At 49.3% G+C, this 26,804-nt stretch overlaps 2 protein-coding genes across 3 annotated transcripts in view; both read left to right on the top strand.

Moving 5' to 3' along the window:
- Positions 1-15,882, top strand: part of Ubtd1 (ubiquitin domain containing 1) — a 55,943-nt gene extending 40,061 nt beyond the window's left edge. For both annotated transcript variants that reach the window (XM_021151444.3, XM_021151446.3), the window contains 2 exons: positions 13,212-13,439; positions 14,861-15,882. In XM_021151444.3, coding sequence (XP_021007103.1) covers positions 13,212-13,439; positions 14,861-15,246 — 614 coding nt within the window. In that variant the 3' untranslated portion in view covers positions 15,247-15,882. The remainder of the gene's footprint in view (positions 1-13,211; positions 13,440-14,860) is intronic.
- Positions 15,883-17,117: 1,235 nt separating this feature from the next.
- Positions 17,118-26,469, top strand: Ankrd2 (ankyrin repeat domain 2). Its single transcript, XM_021152093.3, has 9 exons — positions 17,118-17,345; positions 21,093-21,194; positions 21,366-21,524; positions 21,618-21,725; positions 23,324-23,422; positions 23,738-23,836; positions 25,110-25,208; positions 25,401-25,499; positions 26,219-26,469. The coding sequence occupies exons 1-9, from the start codon at positions 17,259-17,261 to the stop codon at positions 26,363-26,365; spliced, it is 999 nt and encodes a 332-aa protein (XP_021007752.1). The 5' UTR covers positions 17,118-17,258; the 3' UTR covers positions 26,366-26,469.
- The last annotated feature ends 335 nt before the right edge of the window (positions 26,470-26,804 follow it).

Here is a 26,804-nt window from a genome sequence, read left to right as displayed (position 1 = left end):
GTACTAGGCCTCACCTGGGCTGTTCAGTCCTCTCAACTAACCTAACTAAACCAACGCCTGAGTGTTGTTCATGGCCTCTCTCCTGGTTAGTGTTACCCTCAGACATTTTATTTCTTCCAGGTAAGTCTGGGGGAGTGTGTGTCTGCATGTATCAGACTCAACATCCTGAGTGTTAAAAATGAGAGAAGCATTAGCAGGAAGTAGGGATTGTCAGTGTGGAGGGTAGTGAAATGCAGGGAGCCCCACTGTTGTGTGTAGTTTTAAAACTACCGCCTTTGCTGGAGGTCTGATGTGCTCTGACCCCTCCCAGCTCCCACTTTGTTCTACCAGCCTAGCTCTGGGAGGTGACTCTGCCGACCCACTCCCAAGACCCTGGCAGCACTCACAAGGCTTGCTGAGAGGAGGTGGGGCCTTTAGGGATCTGTCCAGTGAGTGGCTTGATGCTTTCTTCTACGTGCGCCCCTTCCCTTTCCTGAACACATGCAGCTTGTTCTTTGGCTTTTCTGTTGAGCACATGACCTCATTCATTTAACCCCCCCTGTATCCTCCTGTACTTTGAAGCAAAGAGCAACAGGTTTCAAGGTTTTCAGAACAGCAACTTCCTGAAGAAGCTGACTTTGTTCTAATGCATAGTATTGACTCAGCTTGACGATTGGAGTCAGTTTCCAGCACCATGTATGGGACTTTTAGAATTGCGGGCTGAAATAGGCCTCTTCTTCCTTCCTGAGGTAGCTACTCTCTGCTCTTCTGTTATAGCAACAGAAAACAGACCAAGACAGTAGGCCATGCTAAGCTGTGCTGTTGGGTAAGTCAGGTATATTAAATGCATTTTTGTTTTATGCTGTTCAACGTACAGGGAGCTTACATCTTCAGGTCTGAGCATCTGTGCTCCCTTCCCCCGAGTGAGGAGTAACTAGAATTAGTGTTCGATTTTCAACACTTATCCAACAATGGAAGTAGACTTCTGCATGGTGTAGCAGTTGCCCCAAGTGGGGTAGTTATATGAGATTGGAGACTGGTCTCCACTACTGAGCCCTAAGCCAGCTGTGCTTAGTTGGGGTCTAGCTGGTTCCCAAATCTGTGCCTCTTCAAGCCTGTGAATGACCTGCTGGGCACTCAGTCCTAGGAGTGGGCTCGGATCCAGGATTTAGAGCAGGGCTGAACCTCTAACTCCTGTTACCTTGCTCCTATTCTGGGTTTGTTTGTTTGTTTGCTTTCTGCCTTTCCCACTCTAATCACTGAGTTTAGCTTTAGATATCTTTATTTTCCAGTTAAAACTTAACCTGCTCTGTTGGTGGAATAGGTTTTGTTTGTTTGTTTGTTTTTGTTTTTGTTTTTTCGAGACAGGGTCTCTCTGTGTAGCCCTGGCTGTCCTGGAACTCACTCTGTAGACCAGGCTGGCCTTGAACTCAGAAATCCGACTGCCTCACCTCCCAAATGCTGGGATTAAAGGTGTGTACCACCACTGCCCGGCGGAATAGTTTAACAGAAAGAATTTATGCTACATACACACACACACTTGGGAAACAGACATAGGATCCAGGGCAAGTCACCTTACCTCTCAGCCCCAGTGTCCTCATCAGTAAAACGAAGGGCTAAGGCTACAGTAGATTAAGGTATCCCTCTCAGCTTCATGATTCTGCCCTACCTTCAATGCTATGTGCTGATGAAATGGCATGCCTGGTCCTCACTGGGTTTTCCCCTGTGATGGCAGCTGAGACATCTGGTCTACCTGTGTGGAAAGAGCTAGTCCTGCCCTCTCTTTCCTCCCTCCTTCCCTACAGTCCCAAGGTAGCAAAGGGAGCTGGCCAGATGCAGGAGACCTTTCTAGCAGCCCCCAAGGAGCTCCTGATTTATTTATTAGCTGCCATCTCCTTCTTCTGCCCTAGGAAAACTGCTGAGCCTGTGCTGACCATGAGGCCTGCATGGGAACGCAGCGTCCATCAAGCCTGTGCTTTGTCCCTGATAAACTTAACCTCGTTTAACCCCTGTGTTCTCCTGTACTTGGAAGTACAGAGCAGGAGTTTTCAGGTTTTTAAAAATCACTTCAACTTCAGAAAGAAGCTGCTGACCTCTATCTAAGTGCACTGTGGTAATGCTAAATTAGTCTTTTATTTAGGCACCAGGCAGAGTGGTCACACTTAGTTCTTAGCATAGCCCCATGAAATGGTCTTTCTACATATGGGAACACCGAGGCATAGGATGGTACCACATTCACACAGGTGCTTGCTGGTCAGAGAGAGCCCCCATCTGCCCATCTCTGAAGGCCTTGGGGAGTAGTCAGAAAACAAAAAGGTAAACTGTCTCCTTAGTTATCTGTGGCCAGAGAATTCATGTTCAGGTCAGGACCCTGGTTGCACTTGGAAACAAATATCAGCACGAGATGAGGAGGAGAATGTAGTCACTTAAGTGTGGGGACTTTATCAACACCTGCTGTCTAATGGCATTTATGTCCTCTTCCCTCAGACTAGCCTCAGCTACGGGAGCAGTTGGCCATATGGCCTGTTAGAATACCCTCCTGAGATGGGGGCTCTGTTTGTCACTGAACCTCACATAGGCCAATTCTTCCTCAGGAAGTAGCCCGTTCCCTGGTTGGTAACCAGGGTGGTTGGTTAGTGCCCACTTTGGGTACTACCTGCTTTTGCTTGACTTTCCAGGGGCCTGGTCTGGGGGTTCAGGCCAGAGGGCAGATAATGACATCTTTCCTGGTATACTCAGGGTGTCCTGCCTGTGAATGTGTACGTTGTGTCAGAGTGGTGAAAACACAGGCTGTCTGTGCTCTTGTGAGCCCCCTTGTCCTTTTCCATAGCTGCCCCCAAGACTTGTGGGTAAGACTGTTTCTCTTGGCTACACTTGGAGCTCCCCTCACCGCAGAGGTTCCGGCCTTCTCTGGGCTTGGTTTCTGGCATCCAGTGCCTCGTCCTTCTGCAGTCTCCTCACTGAGTACTCTGTGACTGGTCTTGGACCTCTCAGGCCCTCCTCTGTTCCCTCTCCCTGTCTTACTCACAAACAGACCTCTCCCCAGTTTGCAAGGCTTTCTTCCCAGTGAATCTGCCATTCTGTCTGCTCACTTCATTTGTACCAGATGCTGAACCTGCCCATGGGACCAGGAAGATAAACTTCAAGGCTCTTATAGCTTCAGGCCACTGAAAAAGATAGTGGCAGAAGAGTGCAGTGCTCTGGGCGTGGTGCCATCCTGGAGCCAGAGTTCTGGAGGACCGGAGTCTTCCTGCCTTGATCCTTCTGCCCTGCCCAGGATGGCTTGAGACCTGGAGGACATACAGTTTAGGATGTCTGACTTGTCACTTAGCAACCAGCTCCACTCTTCCCCTTCCCTAAGCCCTGGAGGTTGACCCCAGGGAATGGGAGGCAGGGCCCATAAGGCCTGCTTAGAGCCCCAGCTGAAGAGAGCTGGACCAGCAGACTCCCTCTTCGTTCCCATCGAAGGTTACCCAAGCTCTGAGGGTCATCTCAGGCTACCTCTGGCTATAAATACTATCTATCCTGAGGGATTACCTGGACTTTTCTCCTGGCTGCACCCTCTTAGGCTGGGCTGATCCTCTCAGGGCCATTGGTTCTTTCTGACCTCTCATCCCCTTAGCCAGGTGGGTCACTGTAGACTTCTGCATTCAGCTGTGACTGCTGGGGACAATGGGAAGAGCCAGGAGAGACTGAAGAATGTATTCTAGCCAAGTGAGCTCTTGCAGTCCAGACTGCTGAGACCAAGTGACTCTGATTCTTGCTTTCTTCTGTGTGGAACTTTCATCTCCTTTCAGCCAGCACAAGCCCAGGCTTGTCCATAATCAGTACTTCAGGCCAGGACACTTTTGGCCCCATCCTTGGAGCCAGGCCTGGGGTGGAGCTTGGTAACTGAGTATGGAAATAGCTGAGGGATTTCTGCGGGCATAAATAGGGCCAGCTCTTGGCTTGTCTTGGGAAGCGTCTGTTCCCTTTTGTTGGTCTCCAGCTCCGTATCACATCTCAGGGGCTCAGTTGCTCTAGTCCCTGAACCATAGGAAGGATCTCCTGGGGTCTGAGATCAAGAAGCAAAGGGAGGGCAGGTATGATGGCACAGACTTGTGATGGCACAGACTTCAGGCTCAAGAGCCTGAAGCAGAAATATATGAGTTGTAGGGAGCCTGGGCTACGAAAGTAAGACCCCCGTGTACACACTCACACAGCCGTGCACTCCCATCCTGCTCTGTCAGTTCGTTCACAATTCAGCAGATATTTCTGTGAATCTGCATTGTGCTTGACACCCTCAAGACACTAGGTTACCCAGAGCAAGGCCACGGAGTTTGCCATGCCCTTCCTGTGCTTCTGAGAACTCCTGTTCTACATAGTCATTCTGACTTAGGCAGTCTGAATCAGGTGCTGGGAGTGACCACACACACACACACACACACACACACACACACACACACACACACGCGCGCTCTCACCACCGCCATAGGCAATTTAGAAAGGACCTGTAGTGTTCTCTGTCCTGCCCTCCTCTCACCGCCCTCCCTTTGGTGCCAGACACCACTCATTATCCAGGCCAAGCCACAGCAGCCACCATCATTATCCTCCCCCAACCCAGACACTGTGCCTTCTTGCTTTCTCCTCTCCCCAAGTCAGCTTGGCAGCCACATTGAAGACCATATGTTAAGCTAACCTGTGTTAACCTATGCTGCGTTATTACAGCATTTCCCTTCCTGTTCTGCTATGTTTACAAATAGGATTTTTTGGGAGGGTGGGAGGTTGAAGCAGGGTTTCATATAGTCCAGGCTGGCTTTGAATTCCATGTACAGCAGAGAATGACTCTGCACAACTCTAGCTCATCCTGCTGCTACTGCCCAATTCTAGGTTTACAGATAAGTACCCCACATATAAGTACGAATTGGGGTTTTTGGTTTCCCATGCTGGGGATTGAACCCAAGGCCAGGCACCTAGGCATTAGCTTGGTAATACTCTATCACTGAGCTGAACCCCCAGGCTGTCCTCTAACCTCCATATTGCTTTGTGACCCATGCTCCCTCACACACATCATGCCCACATACACACACACACACACACACACACACACACACCTTGGTTTCAGGGATCAGACTTAAGTCAGCAAGTGTTTCCTCCACCAGGACCACCTGAGCTTTGTCAGCTTGCATCTGTGCTCTTAGCAGGCACCCCAAGAACTCTGGTACAGGAGCTATGCAGTGTCTCTCAGAGGCTCCTCCACTCACACACACGTCCTGCCCAGTCACAAGAGCTTTTTGCTCTTGCCTGCTCACTCGAGTCACAGAAGCCCAGGACCTTGTCACTGTTTCTTTTACCTCCTCCCATGGAGATGCTCCTTGACCATAATTGTTGTGTTTACAGACTTTTGTGGGCTACATCCAAAGCCAGGGGTGTTTCCTGTGCTCCAGCTTCTAAGTAGTCACCACTGCTTGTGCTGCTGTAGAACCCGCAGAACCCACCCTGGCCCAGGACGAAACTCATGGTGTGCCTACCGGTGCTGGACCTCTGACTGCTGCTCTCTCTTCCTTTCCGTGCTCCCTGCTGTCCTCCGCTGGCTTCCAGTGCTCTTCAGTGTCTTTCTGGCTACCCCCAAAATACCAAGTGTCCTCGAGCTTATTAACAACTTCCATGGTAATCTGATTACAAACACAACAAATTCTCATTGTAGAAAACTTTTTTAAAAGAATTGTTTATTTTATATGAATACTCTGTAGCTGTCTTCAGCCACACCAGAGGAGGGCATGGGATCCCATTACAGATGGTTTGAGCCATCATGTGGTTGCTGAGAATTGAACTCAGGACCTCTGGAAGAGCGTCAGTGCCCTTAACCACTGAGCCATCTCTCCAGCCAACTTTGAGAATTTAACCAAAAAAAAAAAAAAAAAAAAAAAAAAATCACTGGTAACTGCTGCCATTCATTATAGCCACTGTTCACATTTCAGTATAAATTCTTGCAGCCTTTTTAATATTTATATAATTATACTCTTTTAGAAGCAAAAGCTGGGGCACAGAGCACTTGCTGGTCTAGAGCCTTTCCTCATTGTTACAAAGTGGCTGCCACTGATGGGTGGCACAGAGGTACATTTTACTTCTTTTTCTGCATAGTTCAGCTGTCCCAGCTGTCCCTGTATGAAACTGCTGAATAAAACCATTTGTCGCCGGGCGTGGTGGCGCACGCCTTTAATCCCAGCACTCGGGAGGCAGAGGCAGGCGGATTTCTGAGTTCGAGGCCAGCCTGGTCTACAAAGTGAGTGCCAGGACAGCCAGGACTACACAGAGAAACCCTATCTCGAAAAACCAAAAAAAAAAAAAAAAAAAAAAAAAAACCATTTGTCTTGGGGATATGTTCTCAGAATACATTCCTAGAAAGCCAAAAAGTTAAGCCAAACTTTGTAGTTTTGACATCATGTCAAATAAATAAGCTTAATACGATTTATAACAATGCATTGCCATACGAGTGAGTATTCATATCCTTTTGAGACAAGGTTTCATGTAGGCCATGCTGACCTCAGACTCACTCTGCAGCAAGAGCAACCTTCAGCTTCTGACCTTCCTGCTGCCACCTCATGAATCTGGGGTATAGACCTGTACCCAGTGGGTCTGATACTAAGGATCACACCAGGGCTTTGTGCGCGCTGGGCAAGCACTCTGCCGGCCACCATCAATCAACTCCATTCTTTTTTTTTTTTTTTTTTCGAGACAGGGTTTCTCTGTGTAGCCCTGGCTGTCCTGGAACTCACTTTGTAGACCAGGCTGGCCTCGAACTCAGAAATCCGCCTGCCTCTGCCTCCCGAGTGCTGGGATTAAAGGCGTACACCACCACCGCCCGGCCATTCTTTTTATAAAATGATTCTTTCATTTATTTCTTCATGTGCTTAATTAGTTAGTTAGTTAGTTAGTTAGTTAGTACAGCATCTTACAATGGAGTCCTAGCCAGCCTTGCATTTGCTGTAGCACAGGCTGGCCTCAAATTCTTGGCAGTTCTTCTGCCTCAGTCTCCTGACCAGTACAACTACAGCCAACTGTCCAATTTGATTTTAACGTGTGTGCATGTGTGTGGTGTGTGTGTGTGTGTGTGTGTGTGTGTGTGTGTGTGCGTGCGAGCGCGCGCGCGCATCTCACTATAGAGACACAGGCATCACAGATAAGCTCTACCTTTCCCAGCTCTTACACAGGGTTGGGGGGATTTGAACTTAACTTTTTTTGTTTGTTTTGATTTTTGTTTCTTTGAGATAGGGTTTCTCTTTGTAGCCCTGGCTGTCCTGGAACTTGCTCTGTAGACAAGGCTGACCTTGAACTCAGAGATCTACCTACCTCTGCCTCCCAAGTGCTGGGATTAAAGACTGTACCTAGGCTGGAGAGATGGCTCAGCAGTTAAGAACACTGACTGCTCTTCCAGAGGTCATGAGTTCAAATCCCAGCAACTACATGGCAGCTCACAACCATCTGTAATGAGATCTGATGTGTCTGAAGACAGCTACAGTGTACTTATATATAATAAGTAAATCTTTTAAAAAAGGCTTGTGCTACCACCTGGCTGAGGTCCTTATTTATTATGTAGCAAGCATCTTACTCTCTAAGTCATTTCCCTCAGCCCCAGTTTGTTTGTTTGTTTGTTTGTTTTGTTCAATTCAGCTACCTACAAAATATCTTGAAAGTAAAATTAAAAAGCCATCATCGATTAACTTTCGTGCTTAGATGAAAAGCTTCCTTTTCTGGTTTGTCTGGATTTTGTCTGATTATACACTCCGGCACATAAGGCTCAGATATCCAGGCATGTGTCCTGTGTGTGCTCATGTTTGTGCCTGGAGAGCTGATATTTTTATGCTGTTTGACCCACTGATGAGGATCCAGGCTGGCCTAGAGATGCTGCCACTGCCCTCTGCCGGCCCACAGGAGAACAACACTGAAAGCTCACTGGCCTGATGGTATCTCCCCTTCTGCTCCTGCCTCACCACCCTCTCATGGCTGAGGGAAGCGTGAAAAGCCTTGTATCCCCGGTCACTGTGGTACAGAGAGGCTCAGGAACAGTGCCAGCTCATGAGTGAGAAGTGTATAAATGACACTTTAGAAAGTTAGCGGCTGTGTGGGTGGAGGAGAGATAGCCCTGGAGGTTGCTTTAAGAGATATATGAGCAAAGCAGTATTCCCAAGGAAGTTGTAAACAAAGACAGCATCCCAGGTATAAGTGTGGGCTTCCAAGGTGATATAGAAGCATCAGATGACAGACACCATACCGCCACGCTGTGTTTACGTGGGTTCTAGAGATTTGAACTCAGGTCCTCACAGTTGCACAACAGAATACCACAGGGTTGTTATTGTGAAGATCAGTCCTTTACACAGAGCCCTTGGGAGAGGCACATATACATAGTTACGGTTCAGATGTCCTTAGGGTCACAACTAAGTTACCTCAGTTGTCAGGCGCAGCTGAGGTAACACTGAAACATCCCCAAGCTTGCCTGTGGCTTCTGTAGGAAGCCCGTGATTAGCAGAGAATGAGGGCACATTCCTGTAACGCTAGCATGGTGAGGTCAGAGGAGGCGGGTTAGGAGTTCAGGGCCATCCTAGACTAGCTGAGACCCCTGTCTTACAGGAAAGCAGTAAGGAAAGGAAGCAGTGCTGACACTCAGGTGTCTCCTTTTGCCCAGCGCTCAGCAGGTTAGTGGTTGCCATGTGTCAGACCCTATCTCTGCCCAAGCTAAGAGCAGCAGACAGCCAGAGAGAAATATATCTAGCAACAAAGGAGACAGGAAAACTACAGAAAGGTTCAAGAAGCCAATGAGCACTGAGCAGGGGCCAGAGGCTCATAATCAGGGTCCCAAGGGCATCCCCACTACTAGCCATGGCTCCTGCTGGATCTCAGCTCCAGCCCAGGAGTAATCACCCTCACAGACCCAAAGAGACAGAGGCAAAGAGTGTAGAAATCAGAAGAAGAGGTGGGTCCTTGCTCAAGGCAAAAACATCTTCAAACCAAAGTCCATCCCAAAAATGTGTTTTCAAAATGTGTTGCTATTTCCCAGTGCCTCTTTACGTTGATCTTGCTTTGCTTTTTGTGGTTTGTAGGAAACGTAGGGGTTATTCTATACGATAAACCTGTAACCCCAACATGATTACCAGATAGCTCACCTTCTACCCCTGTCCCTACCAGCAGTGTTCTTTCTTGCTGGAGGAGAGGTGGTATGTGCACCTGGGCTCATTTCCAGGCTCTCTCTTCTGTTCTTTTGGTCTCTGTCCATTCCTGATGAACATGGTGCAGGGCCTCCATAATGGTGGTGCTGGCTATCCCACTGTATCCCTGGCTCATAGCTCTCCCCCCTCATTCATTCATTCATTCATTCATTTTGTATCCCAATCAGTTTATATTGCAGCCCAGCTCCCTTTTCCAGTCCCTGGCTCATGTTTTAAAGACTCTTATTGCTTAACTTTGCTAATTGATAACCTGTTCTAATTCCAGTCTGAAAGTACTGGTAAGCCTGGTTCTTCTGCTGTTCTCTGGCTCTGACTCACACCACTGTATTTATTGCATCTTATGAACTTCATTGTTGGGTTTTTGTTTCTTTTGGTTTTTGAGACAAGGTTTCTCTGGGTAACCTAGATTGGCATAAAACTTACTGTGTGACCAGGCCATCCTCAAACCTGTGATCCTCCTACCTCCATCTTTTGAGTACTGGAGTTATAGGCAAGACAGAGTCTTATCATAAAGCCCTGGCTGTCCTGGAACTTGCTGTGTAGATCAGACTGGCCTCCTAGCTCACAGAGATCTGCCTGCCTCTTCCTCCCAAGTGCTGGGATTAAAGGTGTGTACCACTACACCGGACCTCTGTTGGGTATTTTCAAGAGCTGGTTTGAAGTTGTTTTCTGTGTTTCCCAGGAACATGTTCCATTTAATGTTGGCCATAGCTTTCCACTCACACAAAAAGAACTGTGTATTTTGGAGTACAAGCCATGGGATTTAGTAAAACCCCTCATTCTGTCTTCAAGGAGGCTATTTAATCTTCCTGCATCTGCCCTGTCTTCTGTGAAATTGCATCCTGGTACCTACTGCCTCAGGCCACAAGGCTGGGATGGGATAGGGCACATAAACGAAAAGACATCAGTGATGGTCAGTGAGTAGTGTGCTCTTGTACTGAGTAGCTTCAGTTCTGGCCCCCAGTAGGGGCCTCAGCCTCGGCTACTAGCATGACCAGTTACAGAGTACAGCCTTGAACTTGCTTTGTAGTCAAGGTGAACTTTAATGCTTCACCTAGCTCCTGTGAGTTCTCACCTCAGCTTTGCGATGGCTGAGCCTGCAGTGCCTGACAGAAGCCTCTGCCCCCGTCTTGACCATAGGCTGGAACTGTCTTGTAGATCATTTGGACCTGGGCACCAAGAAGAAATGACACTTAACAAATCATTTTCTTCAGATGTTGAAGAAATTAGTTGTTTATGACTTTTTAAAGTTATTACATCATGAATACACCTCAGAAATATAATGATTATTTATATATACAGACACTGGAAAAAAAGAAAAAGTTCATTATATCGACATGGTAGAATAATAAGATACTAGTAATTTTATGTGTATGAGTGTTTTGCCTGCATATAAGTCTGTGTACCACATGCATGCCTAGTACCTGTGGAGCCCAAAGTAGGACTTCAGCTTCCCTGGGTCTGGAGTTATGGACAGCTGTGTTCCAGTATGTGGGAGCTGGGAAGCAAACCAGAGCTAGTGAGACAGCCGTGTTTCTTAACTGCAGAGCCAGCTCTCCAGCCTCAAAATGTTTTAGTCACGTGAAAAGTTGACATTAATATAAATATGAACTAAGAGGAAGATTGAAATCGTATATTGGCATGAAAATATCTTAACTCCTTTCTGGGAAAAGGATTGTAAAGAAATGAATTTAATATCATGACCCGAGTGCAGAGTACAAGAGAATATTGCACCTGCCTGCCTGCCTGTCTATCTGTCTTTTTTTTCTTTCTTTCTTTTTTATTTTTTTTTTATGACAGGGTTTCTCTGTGTAGCCCTGGCTGTCCTGGAACTCACTCTGTAGACCTTGCTGACCTTGAACTTAGAGATCTGCTTGTTTCTGCCTCCCGAGTGCTGGAAGTAAAAGTGTGCACCGCCACTGCCCGTTCTGTATTCCTTTTGAATTCTAAGTAATTTTTTCCCAGTGGCAGCATAGAGCAGTGGTCAGAGGCTGGACTTGGAGTCAGAAAGTCATGGGCTTAGCGTCTGTTTGGCTTTTGGCGATAGACAGACTCCTGGTTTTCCCATCTGTTGGGTTGTTCTGAGGTGTAGTCATGTACCAGGGTACATTTCTAGTATGCAGAAAGAAAGCCTTTTTTTTTTTTTTTTCAAGGAAAGAAAGAAGGCAGGCAGGTGAGGTGGGGCATTGAGTCTAAGGACTTTCCTGTGTTCTGGCATACTTGGTTGTAAATGGTTTGCGTTACTAGGTTTCTCCTTGTTTACGGCGTGGCTTTGGCTATTTATACGGTAGGAAGCATATTCATGGGCATATGATGACCCCCTTTTCCTCTCAAAGCATGGGGGCTGGGATCTTCCTAGTAAGGTAATTATTCCCATGATCCTCTTGAAAAGCTTAAAAGATGGACCCTAGCCACGATTCGAACGTTGTGTAATGAAGTGGAGTACTCTGAGGACACAGATGTGTCATTAGTGCACAAGTCTGACTACTGGGAAAGTTCACTGGCACCATAGTTTCTGGCACCGTGGGAGGACCCTAACTGCAGCCTCAAGGATGCTTGTCCACAAAGGGCACCCTGGCCACTGGGCACTGCTGGGCCTTCCTAGTTAACCCAGCTGGTCTTATTCTGTTATTCTTAAGGTATCTGTGCTGTTTCCAGATTTCTTTTATGCTAAACATGTACTTCTTTATAATCCAAGAGCAAGATAAAAATGTCCAATAACAAGCTGGAGGCAATGGTTATATTCTCAAACCTTAGAAAGCTGAGGCAGGAAGATCGTAAATTCTAGGTCAGCCTTGAGATATTCCATAAAATAAAATAATAAACCTTAAACAACAGCAAAGGCTGTGCAAACCATCCCTAACTTTGGATCGTTTCATTGTCTGTCTTTTTTTTTCTTCTTCTTTCTTTCTTTTCCTTTTTTCCTTCTTTTTTTTTTCTTTCATTTAAACATTTTTTTTCCTTAAAAAATTACATTGTCAAGGTTAGAGAGATGACTCAGTGGTTAAGAGTGCTTGCTGTTCTTACAAAGGACCCTGGTTCATTTCCTAGGAATCTTGTATGGCTCACAACTATTTGTAAGTCCAGTCCCAGAGGCTCAAATACCTCCTTCTGACCTCTGAGGGCACGAGGCACACACATGGTGTGCACATGCAGCTAAGACACCCATGCACATCACAGAAAGTTTAGAAACACTCACTCATAGCCACACGGAAGTCAGAGGGCAGCGTGTAGGCCTGGTTCCCTCCTTCCACTATGTGGGGTCCTGGGAACAAGCGTAGATAGTGCCTTACTCACCAAGCTGTCTCATCGGCCCAAGATCTTTGGATTTCAGAAGGCGCAGAAGTGACAGACAATCAGTAGAAACCACACCTCAGCTTTTAGGTTTGATCTTTTCCTCTGCTAGCAACATACAGTGTGACACCCTCCCTGTGCTGGCTAGCAGCTGTCTCGGCCATTCATGGACAGCTGACACTCAGCTTGGGCTGAGTTGCTAAGCTGCAGTGGTCTGTAGATTATAGACACTGAATTTTGTCTCAGAATATTTTCAGTTTATAATGGATTTAGTAGTACATTGTAAGTCGAGGTTCATCTGTACAGAACATACTTGGCTCTGGGGCTGGAGAGAAGATGGTTCGGTGGTTAAGAGCACCTGCTCCTCTTATAGAGGACTCTGGTTTAGTTTCAGCTCCCATGTGGCAGCTCACAGCCATCCATAACTCCACTTCCAAGACGTTTAACACCCTCCTCTACTGGTTTCCTTTGACACCAGCCTTGCACATGGTGCACACATATAAAATAAAAATAAGTAAATACAAGGGACAAGAACATATTTGCCTGAAATTTTTATTTCATATCCCTAATGTGGGTTTCCATACTCTTTCCTGCTATTCAGAAAGTGTCCCAATGCCCTAACTACATAGGGACTGGTACAGTGAAGTCCCTGATAGGCCAGGGCCAGAGAGGGGGTCAGTTACAGCTTAAGTGGCTTTCAAGATGCTGAACCTCTGCACCTGTCTTACCTAGGCCGCAATGAGCCCTTGAAGAAGGAGCGGCTCAAGTGGAAGAGTGACTATCCCATGACTGATGGGCAGCTGCGGAGCAAACGAGATGAGTTCTGGGACACAGCACCTGCCTTTGAGGGCCGCAAGGAGATCTGGGATGCCCTCAAGGCTGCCGCCTATGCTGCTGAAGCTAACGACCATGAGCTGGCTCAGGCCATCCTGGATGGAGCCAGCATCACCCTGCCTCATGGTAAGCAGGCAGGGCCTGGGCTCTGTTCTTACCTGGACTGGGGCTTGAGGTTTCATTAGCACAGAAAGCAAGTCTCATGTGAGAAGTTTCTGTTTTAGCTGGTGGAGATAAAGGAGTATGCCTATATGTGTGACTGTCTTCTTCGTTTAAACGACTCTTTATGGCATGAACAAAGAAACACAAGACACAGAACCAAGCGTAGTGGCACATGCCTGTGATCATGAGAGGTAGACACAGGGGGATCTGAAGTTCAAGTTCAAGACCAGCCTAGATTACATGAGACTGTCAGGAGGAGGAAAGGAAGGAGGGGAGAAGGAGGAAGGGATGGACAGAATCCCCTTTTGCCTAATGAGAAGACAGGAAGACACCAATAAAACCTACAAGCTAAAAAGGCACTTGGGGCCTGAGAGCATTTGAAGCACTGATCTGGAACCTTCTGCTGCATTGCCACATTTCTGTTCCTAGCACCCTCATTAGCTGTGAAGGGAAGGTGACAGTAGACCCTCAGTCACAGACCTGGTTTTTTTTTTTTTTTGGTTTTCTGAGACAGGGTTTCTCTGTGTAGCCCTGGCTGTCCTGGAACTCACTCTGTAGCCCAGGCTGGCCTTGAACTCAGAAATCCGCCTGCCTCTGCCTCCCGAGTGCTGGGATTAAAGGCGTGCGCCACCATGCCCGGCTTCAGACCTGGGTCTTGACTGTGTTCTTTTCTCAGCTTGTGACTTTTCCTAGCCATATGTCCCAGAGCAGGGCAAGTCTCAGGTTAGAGCCTGAGTCTCTTGCAATCAATCACAAAGGATTAATCGTGATGTGCATAATACCACCTAGTCTAGTACCAGCACTTACAAGGATACTGAAGACTAAATAAATGTGTTCCCACCTGCATTATATTATACCAGTAAGGGAACAGGGACCCAGCCCAACACCTGCATGTGCATTCAGCCAGCACAATGTCAAATAAACACGTAAGAGGTAGCATCCTGTGGCTGAGGGAGCCAGAACCTGATGACCAGGAGGTTAGCCCCGGTCTCCTGACTATGGGGAAGGACTAGGGACGGTGAAGTAGCTGTAGTGAGTGAATTAACTTGCTTACACTGGTGTAGCAGAGGACCACAGGCAGGCTCCTCAAACAGTAGAAGTTTGTTGCCCACAGTTTGAGAGACTGGAAAGTCCAAGATCAAAGGCCCAGCTGTTTAGTCCTGGATGCTTCTTGGGTTTCTGCTGTTTTTACATGGTGGGCGTGCAGAAAAGAGGACTGAGTGGGTTCTCTGGGGCTTTTCCCTGAAAGGAAGCTGGTCCTGTCATTTACCCGTGTAATCTTATTCCTTCCAAATATGCCTTAACATGGGAGTTTGGGGGACACAGCATTCAGTGTGTGACATCAGGCCCCCCAGACTACACTGATCACCCTGCCTTTCCCACAGGAACTCTTTGTGAATGCTATGACGAGCTGGGTAACCGCTATCAACTGCCCATCTATTGCCTGTCCCCACCTGTGAACTTGCTGCTGGAGCACACGGAGGAGGAGAGCCTGGAACCTCCCGAGCCCACCCCTAGTGTGCGCCGTGAATTCCCATTGAAAGTGCGCCTCTCCACAGGCAAGGACGTGAGGCTCAATGCCAGCCTGCCTGACACGGTGGGGCAACTCAAGAGGCAGCTGCACAGCCAGGAGGGCATTGAGCCATCCTGGCAGAGATGGTTCTTCTCTGGGAAGCTGCTTACAGACCGCACACGGCTCCAGGAAACAAAGATTCAAAAGGACTTCGTCATCCAGGTCATCATCAACCGGCCCCCACCGCCCCAGGACTGACTGCGCAGACTCCTGGGAAAAGAGGCCATGGAGGGCCCCACACGCTGTGGGGCCCAGTGCTGCTGTCTTCTTCAGGGGCGCCTCCCACCGCCCTGCTGTATGGCTCTTAGTGAGCTGCGAAGGGACTTGCCTTCCGGGGTACTGGATCCACCAGTGCTCAGCACCCAGGGAGCAGTGCTGCCTGCCACACACAGGCCTTGCCAACCTTGGAGAAAAGGCACGTGGCACTCTCCACCGCAGGTTGGAGCCATGGGGGCCGTCCTGGCGACCTGTCATCTGGTGCCACACTGTGCTCACTCCAGTTTTCTGCTCAGGGTTGGAAGCAATTGCTGTCTCCCCTTTATCCCTCACCATGACTCTGCCCTGGCCACAGTGCCAGTCCCCTGGATGGGGAGGGAGCCCGGTGGGCCCCAGGGCTTAAGGAGCTTGAGGTGGGCCTCTCTGCCTCTCCCTGCACCCAGCACAATCTGCAGAGATGAGGCGGGTGGCCGGATAGCCAGGCTTCGTGGCAGGGGTTTGCACAGGGCTGTCCCCAACCTGTAACCCAGGCAGGGTGGGGTCCGAAGCCTGGTCATAGCCCAGCGGGGCCCTGTGTACAGATACATCTGCATTTTATCAATAAAGCCTTTGCTCCTCTCTTGCCTAGCACATGACTTCCTGTTTCACAGCATGCCAGCCAGCCCGAGTCCAGAGCTTCTGCTGGCTTGGCTGCCGATGGGCACAACAGAGCATCCAACCTGATGCTCCTCCTGGGGGCCCTAGTCTCATCCAACCTCGCTGTGTTCTGTGGGTCCTGAAAAAAGCCACTTCACCTCTGAACGCAGTTTGCTTTCCTTTAAAGGAGAGATGGTGCCTCCCGCCCTGCCTCCTGCAGCAGCTGGGACGATTAAGGGGGAGGGGGGTGTCAGAAAGAGTGAAGGAGCACCCACAGAGGGCAGCATAGCCATGTGGCAGCCACCCCACAGGGCCCACATGGGATGGTGGAGATGCGATGCCCATGCTGTGTCAGAGCGTGGGATGACAAGCTTCCAGAAATGTGCGAGCCAGAGACAGACAGGGCTGATTCCTCCTGTTTCTTCTGCAGAACTGTGTACATCACCAGAGGGGAATCTCGGGTGCCACTTGTAGTTGTAGAAGTATGGAACATTTGTAGTCCACTGGCAGATTAAACCTAGGTCATAATGACCTCGGGCTCCAGGCTGGGAGTCCCAGGCGAGGAGCTCAAAGTACAGGTCTGCCTTTCCTCTGTGTATTCTCTGTTCTCAGGGAGTGTGGCCAGCTCCGCCCACAGCAGTCTGGCATTGCCTAGTACTCGTGAGATGGCCTTAGCTCTGAACTCTTGACTTCCTGAGCTCTTAAAACAACACTGGGTTCTGCTGAGGACTCCAGGAAGATGAAACAAACAGATGGACAGGGTCTGTTCATGGCTAATGGACATGCCATGCAGCATAGCCGTGTTTCCCCAGGGCGTGCTATGGGACCCATAGCAGCCACCAGAGGGCAGCAGCCATTCCAGCTCTTGCTTGGAGAAGGTCTCCGATGCCCACAGATCTGCTGGGGCTCATATTTGGTTTTTCAGGCTCCCCTGCCTGGCACAAGCTAGACAGCATTTCTGGGCATCCAGCAGGTGGCACTCCAGCCAGACCAATGGCAGCATGTAGGTCCTTTGCAGCCCATTCACCCTGGCTAAGACTTAGCCAGTTCCCAGCACTGAGGACACACTGGACAGGCCTCTTTCCCACAGCTGTCCTTTGGGGCGGTGTGCCTTCTGGCTCTGGTAGGCCAGAGGTTAGGGGAGGGGCAAGTTCCCTGGCCTGGACAGTGGCTTCCCATGCTCCCTGGGGCTGTCCGAGGTGAAGGTGACAGGTGGGGGAGGCAGGTGGAGAGTTGAGATAGTAAGCTCATGACAGATGGAGAAACAAGCCTGTGAGCTAATGACAAAGGCGCCCAGTGGGCGGGGTGGGTGCTCGGGCCTATAAAGACCCCATGCCCTGTGGCTTGCAGAAACAGTCATGGAGGGTACCATGGAGGGGCCCGAGGCGGTGCAGAGAGCCACAGAGCTCATCGAGCAGCGGCTTGCCCAGGAGGAAGAGACTGAGGTGGGAGCTGAGGTGAAGGGTGTCAGGGAGGGAGGGAGGCCTCAGGGTTAACGGTTGGTCCATCTGTGCTGTCCTGGGAAGGGAAAGTCCGGCTGCTACCTGGGTCCAGACAACATGCTATTTCCCAGGGCCCAAGCAGGCCCATTTCCACAGGAGGATGTTCCTAACATGGTTGTGGGTGGTGGGAGATGGGGCTTCAGCCCCTCAAACAGGCACTTGGAGGGGGCAGGCCTTCCAGAGACCCTGCCCACTCACCTGGGCTTCAAGAGATAGACTGGACTGGACAGGGAAGACAGATGAGTATTCTCTGGGAAAACCAGAAAGGTAAGGTACACACACACACACACACACTCACACACACACACACACACACACACAGAATGTCCCCCTGGATGCCAGGGCTGGTTGCTGTGGGAGAGCAAACTGACAGGAGTCAGGAAGGGGAGATGGGGAAGGGCAGCTGGGACTTAGCCAGGACTGTGGGCAGAGGCCTAATGCACACGCAGGTTCGTTTTCTCTTGGCTAAGTTAAGTGGGGCTGGACTACTGACTGGTCCTGCTCTACATCTTATTCAAAAACAGTTGAGCCTGGTGTGGTGGTACATACATATAATCTCAGAGGTGGAGCCAGCCTGGGCTACATGGTGAGATTACCCTGCCCCCTGGGGTGGGGGTGGAGGACCAGGAGCCTAGAGTCCAGTGCGTAGGACGAAGGTGGGCACTAATTGCAACCTTTCATTTGTATCATCAACTAAGAAGCAGGCAGAGGGCAGAAATGGGCAATGGAGAGTAGTGGTGAATGGGTGGGTGAGCCCTTCCGGCCCTCTGGGACTACTCTGGTCAGGATGGAGTGTGAGCTGGGCCTTTGGGATTAAGAAGTGTAGTCGGGATATGGGGAGAGGACTTGAGGCTAAACAGCAGATAGATAAAAGTGGTCATGAAAATGTGTGACAGACACCAACATCTGGGGCTAGAAAGAGGGCCAAGGACAAACCAAAGAAGACCAGGTGAGAGATGCAAGCTCCGTGAGCAGTGAGGACCACTGACTGTTAGAGTGCTGTGCCACCGTCTGACCCGTTATAGAGCCGGTTCTGATGTTGCTGAAAGGAACTTATTAGAAGGGAAAGGGGGAGCCTATCGGAACTCAGAGGCCCCCATCATTTAAGAGAAGCGATGAGCTCAGATTTATCAAGGGGAGTGTGGACAGCAGCTGAGCATCCCTGGATCTCCAGGAATCTCGCTCCTCCCTCCCCGGAGAGCGTGTGCCCATGGCTGCTGCTGCTGGACAGGAACGTCATCTGCCTGTCATCTCTGGAGTGTGGCCACAAGACACTGGAAGCTTCTGCGAGGGGACACGATCCTCCCCCATCCATTCATCTAACAAATATAGCCACAGGGCTGCAGGGCCACAGGCACCCACAGTGCCAGCCTTCTCACCCAGCTCCTCTCCCTGCCAGCGTCTTTACAAGCATCCTCTCTAAGCTGAAGTGTGTTCTGTGGAGTCGGGTGGGAGTTTCCTTCTTACTCCGGACCTGCATTCGATTTCATAAACATTCAATGAATGCAAACTCTGCCAGCCCACCAACAAATCTGAGAGGAGTCAGAGTAAGAAAAGGGCGGCACTAGAGTGTAAATTCCTCCTGTATTGGAAGGAATAGAAGGCACCGAGGCCACTTCGGGATTTGCTGCTCACTGGGTAAAGTCTCCATTAACTAAGAACTACCAAGATGGCAGAGATGCTGCGTCTGTGTGGCCATTACTCATTCACTTGTTCACCGTCTGTTTGATTAACAAGTGTTAGGTGAGCAACTACTCCATGCCAGGCCCTGTCACAATAAATGCTGGAAACAGCAGGTGATTAAGCCCCATCCCCCCGCCCCCATGCTCCCTCATAATCCAGCCAGACTCCCACAAGCTAGTTGTAGCCCAAGGTCATCTCTTTTTTCCTAAAGGAAGATGCCTGAGAACAGCCCGGGAGACTCCAAATCATACAGTCCTACAAACCTGCCAGGTTGTGTAGTCAGAAGCCTGGCAAGAAAGGCAGTCAAGGGACCATCAAAATAAACACTGGGAGAGAGGGGAGTCACTCAGTTGATAGAGTGTTAGACTGTCCTGTGAAGCCCTGAGTTCTAGCTCAGCGCTACGAAAAATCAAAGTAAACGGGAAACATCGGAAATAAAACCTATAACTTTCCCTGGGAGAGGTTAGAACCAGGGCTCTGTGGGAATGGGCAAGGTGCCTGGGCCACATGGGAGGCAAGGTCTCTCCAGCTGCCCTCCTGCCTGGTTATCCTCAACCTGGGCACATATGTCTACCCACGCTGCTTAGGAGACGCTGGGGAAGAAGTGCCAGGACATCACTAAGACTGAAGCAGTCTGGGAAACCAGAGCTTCAGATGCAGAGAGGAGGCTCGTCATACCAGGACCATGTGACCGTGAAAGCCAGAAGCTGCTGTTCTACCCAAGCTCTGGATATTCAGAGCCGAACGTTTCTGAGAAAAATGCAGTATCTAGCATAGAACTACCAAGCTTTTATATCGCCGAAAGGGCTGTTAGGGGGAGAAAGACGATGGGGCTGGGGACTGTAGCTCAGTGGTAGAGCCCTTGCAAGGCCTAAGTTCAATACCTGGGGCTTGGGGGACACCAAGACCAAAATTGCCATCTCTGGTCACAATTATCTCATCAAAACGATTTTTTTCCCCATTTAGACCCCTGTATCCTTAGGTTCTACCTCTATGGACTCAACCAACCACAGATGGGAACTTTCTTACATTTTGGCTTTATGTTAATTTTATGTGTGTGAATATTTTTGCCTGCATGTATGTCTTGCATTACATGCATTTCTGGTACCTACAGAGGCCAAAAGAAAGGGTTGTATCCCCTGGAACGGGAATTACAGATAGTTGTTAGCTGTCATGTGGGTGTTAGGAATCAAACCTTGTTCCTCTGGGCGAGTAGTCAGTGCTTTTAATTACTGAGCCACCTAACCCTATGGAAATATTTAAATGTTTTATTTGTAATGAACATGAACAGGATTTTCCCGTCTTTATCCCTTAAACAATAAAAACACTCACATTGTTTTAGTCGCTATATATAATATTGAGGTTAAAAATATACGGGATTGTGTATGGGTGTCTTAGGGTTTTACTGCTGTGAACAGATACCGTGACCAAGGCAACTCTTATAAGGGCAACATTGAATTGAGGCTGGCTTACAGGTTCAGAGGTTCAGTCCAGTATCATCAAGGTGGGAACATGGCAGCATCCAGGCAGGCATGGTGCAGGAGGAACTGAGAGTTCTACATCTTCATCTGAAGGCTGCTAGCAGAATACTGGCTTCCAGGTAGCTGGAACTAGGATCTTAAAGCCCACGCCCACAGTGACACAACTACTCCAACAAGGCCATACCTCCTAATAGTGCCACTCCCTGGGCCAAGCATATACAAACCATCACAGTAGGTATATATAAAGAAGTATGATATTTTATAAAAGGGCTTAGATATGCTAGAATTTGTTGTGGTGGGGTTTGTTTTGGATTTTAAAACAGGGTCTTACTGTGTAACTCCAGCTGGCTCAGAACTCACTATGTGGACCAGACTGGCCCTCCAGAACAGTAATCCTCATTTTTAGTCTCAAGTGCTCAGATGGTAGGTGTGTACTACTACACCTGGACAAAAAAAGAAAAAAGAAAAAAAGAAAAAAGAAAAAAATCATATCCTTAGTCTTAAGTAGGTTTCGATGGCTTTCTAGAAACTTCGAAGATCCGCTCCTGGGAAGCTGTCGATGGACATGCTAGTGCTAGAGGAAGAGAAGCGCCTCGGGGTTCAGAGTCCTGCTTTACAAAAGGTTAAGGTAAGTGTGGAGGAACTAAGAGTGTGCGCTCAGGTGACAGGCCAGCTAGACCCTCTGCCTGCTGTCATCCTGCTGCCAGCTTGGCTCTTGTGGCTCTTGTATCACTCCGTATCATCCTGTATCAGCCCACACTCTGCCCCAGGGTGGAGGTGATGGGCCATCTCCACACAGGGCCAAGAGCGCGTGCGCAAGACATCCCTGGACCTGCGACGTGAGATCATTGACGTGGGTGGGATCCAGAACCTCATAGAACTGAGGAAAAAACGCAAGCAGAAAAAGCGAGATGCCCTGGCTGCAGCCCAGGAGCCGCCTCCAGAGCCGGAGGAGATCGTAAGGCTTCTGGTTTGGACAGATGTGGGCAAGGGGAGCCTGGGAGGCCCGGAAGCACCCTTTATTCTTTATTGGCGTATGTTCTACCTGCAGACCGGCCCTGTGAATGAGGAGACATTCCTGAAAGCTGCAGTGGAGGGGAAAATGAAAGTCATTGACAAGTACCTGGCGGACGGAGGTTCAGCGGACACCTGTGATGAGGTGATCCCCCCCCCCCCGCGCCCCCTGCCGTTGCACCCAATGCTCTTTCAGGACCAACACCATAACCGAGTTGGATCCTGTATTAGCTCCACTTGTGGGCTTGTTTGAGAACTCTCACAGATATTCTTAGGGTGGCTTAGGTAACCCCATAGTGGGCTTTCTTCCTCACTCCATAATTTCCCCAAATCCGTTTCAGACCTTTCTCCAGCCCAGGTCACCTCCAAAACAAATGTTACATGTTTCTGCATGGGAGATGAAGGAAAAGAATTCAATTAAGACAGCTCAGGAGATTTGGGCCAAAAATCCTCTATCTCCCTAGAATCCCTAGCTGTGGGACCTGGACCTGTGGCTACGCTGTTGCCTCCCCATGACCCAGATCCTACTAGTGTGGACCATGAGTGCCCCAGTACATGTTGAATGGATGGAGGGACTATAAAGTGTGTGCGGAGATAGGACACTTTCTCTTCCTTGTGATATACACTCATGCTTCTTTGTACAATTATCTTTATTTATTTTAAGACTGGGTCTCACTATGTAGCCCTGGCTGTCCTGGAACTCACAGAGATCCACCTGCCTGTGCCTCTGTGTTCTGGGATTAAAGCTGCATACCACCACGCCTGGCTTACAATTATTTATTAATATTGTTAGTATCATTTGCAGCTCCAGGGCACTGTGTGTACTAGGCAAGTGTTCTACCACTGACTCACACCCCAGTCCCTATTTTTATTATTCTACTGTGGAAATATATAACATGAAATACATCATTTTAACCATGTTGATTTAGAGTGACACTGATTATAGTGTTGTACGACTATGGCCACCATCTGGTTTTTGGGGGGTTTTTTGTTTGTTTGTTTGTTTATTTGTTTTTATTTTTCTGTTGCCTGGTGCACTTTTTTTTTCCTTTCTCTCGTCCCTGTCATGAGTCCAAGCCTGACAGTGGCCACCTACCCTTGGGCCTGCTCTGTACTATAATAGACATCAACTATGTCTTTTTTGTTCTTTTGCTTCCAGGCTCTTAATGTTTTTTGTCCCCTCCCATTTGCTGCATATCAAGACAAAAATATAAGATAAAACAAGAGGATGGTCATGGAAGACTGCCCATAACCAGAGGATAGAAAGACTTTCATTGTGGTACAAGGGTTCCCTGAATCCCAAGCAGAAAGTGGCCTTCAGAGAGGGAAGTCTGTTCCTTCCTTGAATCCGTAGTCAGGTGTGGCCTGGGCATCCAAGTCCTGCCTAGCACTTCATGTTCTAGGGATGCAGACTCCAGCCTGTCAGTGTTTCCCTTAGACTCAGGAAACAGCCGGAGGCAGCTTGGAAAGAGGTCTCAGTAAAACCATGGCACACACCTGTGAACCATCACCAAGCATCGTAGCATGTGAGGTAGAATAGCCATGACCAGCAGGGGTGCCAGCCACAGGCGTCAGCTATCCAAAGCCATGGCTGGCTGCACAGGAGCGGTGAAGAAGCTGGAGTCCCAGAGCAAGACTCCAAGGCCAGTCTGGATACAAGCGGGCTAAGCACAGCACACATAGGCACCAAGTTTTAGGCCTCGGTTTCATGGGACTCAGGGCTGACAGTCTCTTTGGGGACAGTTCCGTCGGACAGCACTGCATCGGGCCTCCCTGGAGGGACACATGGAGATACTGGAGAAACTTCTGGAGAACGGGGCCACCGTGGACTTCCAGGATCGGGTGAGAGAGCAGGTATTGGGTGGGAGGTAAGAATTAGATCTAGTCTGTAGAATTCTACTTCCTGTCAAATCTGTTTTAGTGGGCTGCCAGTGGGCTACCAGGGGGGGCAGGCCCTACCTCTGTGTGTTCTGTGACATCTGGTGAGCCCCATCACCCCCTAAGTTGTCTCTGGGACTCTCACATGAACTAGTTGGGCCCTGGGCTGTCTGTCCTACTTCCGTACCTTTTGTCCTTCCACTTTCTTGGCTTCAATCCTTTCCCCAGAGAGCTTCTTTCCCTTCAGCTCTCCCGTTAAATCCCATCTACCCCTTCCAGCTGGACTGCACAGCCATGCACTGGGCCTGCCGTGGGGGCCACCTGGAGGTGGTGAGACTCCTGCAAAGCCGGGGGGCCGACACCAACGTGAGAGACAAGGTGAAGCAGTGCTTCAGTACACATTGGGGTGCATGGGAGGATGGGGACAGCCAATGGCAAACAAGCTCAAGTGGTGGGCGGTGGGCAGGTAAAGGACCAGCCTGGTTTCTAGTCAGCAGAGGCTTCCGGCCCTCCAGGGAGCTTGGCAGGAGCAAGTGCTGAGAGGAGACAAAGACAATACTTTCTTGGCGCTGTGGTCCACTGAGAAGATGCAGGGCTTGTACATCCTTGGCATCCGCCATCCTTCATCATCCACCCGCCTGTCCATCCGTTTATTCATTTACTCATTAATCTATCATCTTTCTGTCCATCCATCTCTTTACATGGAAGCTTGAACACGTCCCTTGGCTTCCAAGGCACCGTTTGTCAGCCGCAAAACTTGTGGAGTTCTTACGTAGATCAGGAGGAAAATGTTTGTAAATGAATACTTTTTTAACATAAGAAGCTTTTGCCACATCTATCACAGTCATTTCTCAGTTAATGGCATCTAATATAATTATTCAAAAACGCCGGAGCTGGGTGGTGGTTTCACATCTTTAATCCTAGTACTCGGGAGGCAGAGGCAGGAGGATCACTAAGATCAAGGTCAGCCTGGTCTACACTGTGAGACTATGTCTCATTAAAAAAAAAAAAAATTACTAAAAGGAAGTGCGCCAGGTGTGGTGTGTGACTCCATGGTAGCATACTTGTTTAGTATGTGCAAGATCATGGGCTCAGTCCCACTGTTCCCATGAATAAGCATGTTAATTGATTGAAGGAGAACCTAGATACCTGGGAGGCAGAGATAAGAGAATTGAGAGTTTGCAGCTGCCTGGGCTAGGTAGTAAGACCCTGACTTTTTTTTAATATTTTATTTATTTATTTTATGTATATGAGTACATTGTAGCTATCTTCAGATATACAAGATGAGGGCATTGGATCCCATTACGGATGGTTGTGAGTCACCACGTGGTTGCTGGGAATTGAACTCAGGACCTCTGGAAGAAGTCAGTGCTCTTAACCGCTGAGCCCAGAGTCCCTGACTTTTTACAAAGGTAGAGGAGTGGGCAATAGCTCACTGCCAGGCAAGAAGGGAACTGCAGTAGGCTCACCAGAGAAGGTGGCACTTAGAGCTGTACAACCAGGCAACTGGGAGGGATAGTGGTATGTTGTACCATTCTCTCCTGTCCAAGGCTCAGGCTTTGGCACTCAGACTTTGGTGGAGATAGCTCTTCCACCCCAGGATACCATAGCCCAGGCCCATGTGCCAACAGTCCTGTTTCCTCCCGCACAGCTACTGAGCACCCCCCTGCATGTGGCCGTCCGTACTGGACACGTGGAGATTGTGGGACACTTCCTCTCCCTGGGCTTGGATATCAATGCCAAAGACAGAGTGAGTCCTTGCTTGCTCCCCTGCTCAGCCAGTATGGGTGTAACAGCAGCCTACCAGGCTGCCAAGGGCGAGTAGTCCTTCCTTACAGGACCCTAGGGTGTCCGCTTCTGAGCAAGGCCTCTAGCCCCATCTCCTATCACCCTACCCACCCACTGACCTCAAGGGTTACCTGTGTGCTAACACTGATTCTAGGAAGGGGACAGTGCCCTACATGATGCTGTGAGACTCAACCGCTACAAAATCATCAAACTGCTGCTCTTGCATGGGGCAGACATGATGGCTAAGAACCTGGTGAGTCTGTTTCTCTGGCTTGGTGGTTTGGGGTGCCCTTGCATGGTGGATGTTCTGCAGAGGCCATGGGGCAGCCACAGCCTAGGTACTCATGTCATTGGCGCTTGGCCACACCACCCTAATTCCAGGTCTCCCTCCATGTGTCAAGGTCCAAAGCGTAAATTTAGAGAAACAATAAGAGAGGTAGTGGGAGGACTTCCCCAAGATTCCCAGATAGGTGAAGGGGATCCCAGCGCTCAGGCCCAATCCATGGAGGGCCAGTGGAAAGGGAATCAAATTACTTGGTTGGTGTGGCCATTGTAGCACCTCATGTTGGTTCGTGGTAGGTCTCAGACTTTCTATGAATAGTTGTCCTCTGGCCCAAGCCTATCTATTGGTTCACAGAACCATCACAGGAGAGGGGCATGGAAAAGTTCTTCTGGCACAGGAACGCATAGGGACATTGAGGGAAGCAAGAGCACATGGAGAGGGTGTGGATGGTCTTAGCTTTGCAGACACTGGGGCTGGACGATTCATAATGAAGGGACTTTCCTGTGCACTGTCCCAGCATCTCAGGCCTCTGCCCACTAGAAAGCAGAAGCAACCATAACCTCTAGTTGTGAAATGCAAGATGGCTTTACCCCTGGGGATTTGCCTCTAGCTGAGAACCACTGGTATAGCTGAAGACAAGTTCGGGTGGGCTGCTCAAATCTGAGTATGTCTGCTTCTATTTTCTCCAGGCGGGAAAGACCCCCACGGATCTGGTCCAGCTCTGGCAAGCAGACACCCGGCATGCCCTGGAGCATCCCGAGCCAGAATCAGAGCAGAACGGACTGGAGAGGCCTGGGAGTGGCCGTGAGACACCTCAGCCTATACCAGCCCAGTAAATACCTACCCGGATCTGGGCACCCGACCCCCTACTATGAGCTGCCTGCAGCCAGTCTAGCAGGAACACCCCTAGATTCAACACAATAAAGTGCTGGCTTTGCTATTTGTGGTGTTTGTCTCTGTTCGTGCTCCAAACACGTAAGAGCAAAGACTGGATGCTAGAGTGAACTTGGGAACGCAGGAAATGTGGAGTCCCTTGGGTCCTGAGTTAGTAGGTCTCCCAACGCTGGCCTGGCCTTGCTTTGTCCCTCCCATCCTGCTTTTCTCTCCTAATCCCTGGGGCCGCGATTGTGCTATGTTTCACTCTGTGGCCTATTCATCTTCTGCTCCTATCTTCAAGACTGTTCCATGGAGCTGTGTGTCCCTGTGTGGCCAGCAGAGGGCTGACACGTGACGGCCCTTGGCAGCAGCTTAGTAGACAGGAGGAGTGATTTTTCA

The sequence above is a fragment of the Mus caroli genome, unplaced genomic scaffold (genome assembly GCF_978045245.1).
Source record: "Mus caroli unplaced genomic scaffold, Mus_caroli_1 scaffold_20, whole genome shotgun sequence".
Taxonomy (NCBI): Eukaryota; Metazoa; Chordata; class Mammalia; order Rodentia; family Muridae; genus Mus; species Mus caroli.
This window is presented reverse-complemented; position numbering and strand designations above follow the sequence as displayed.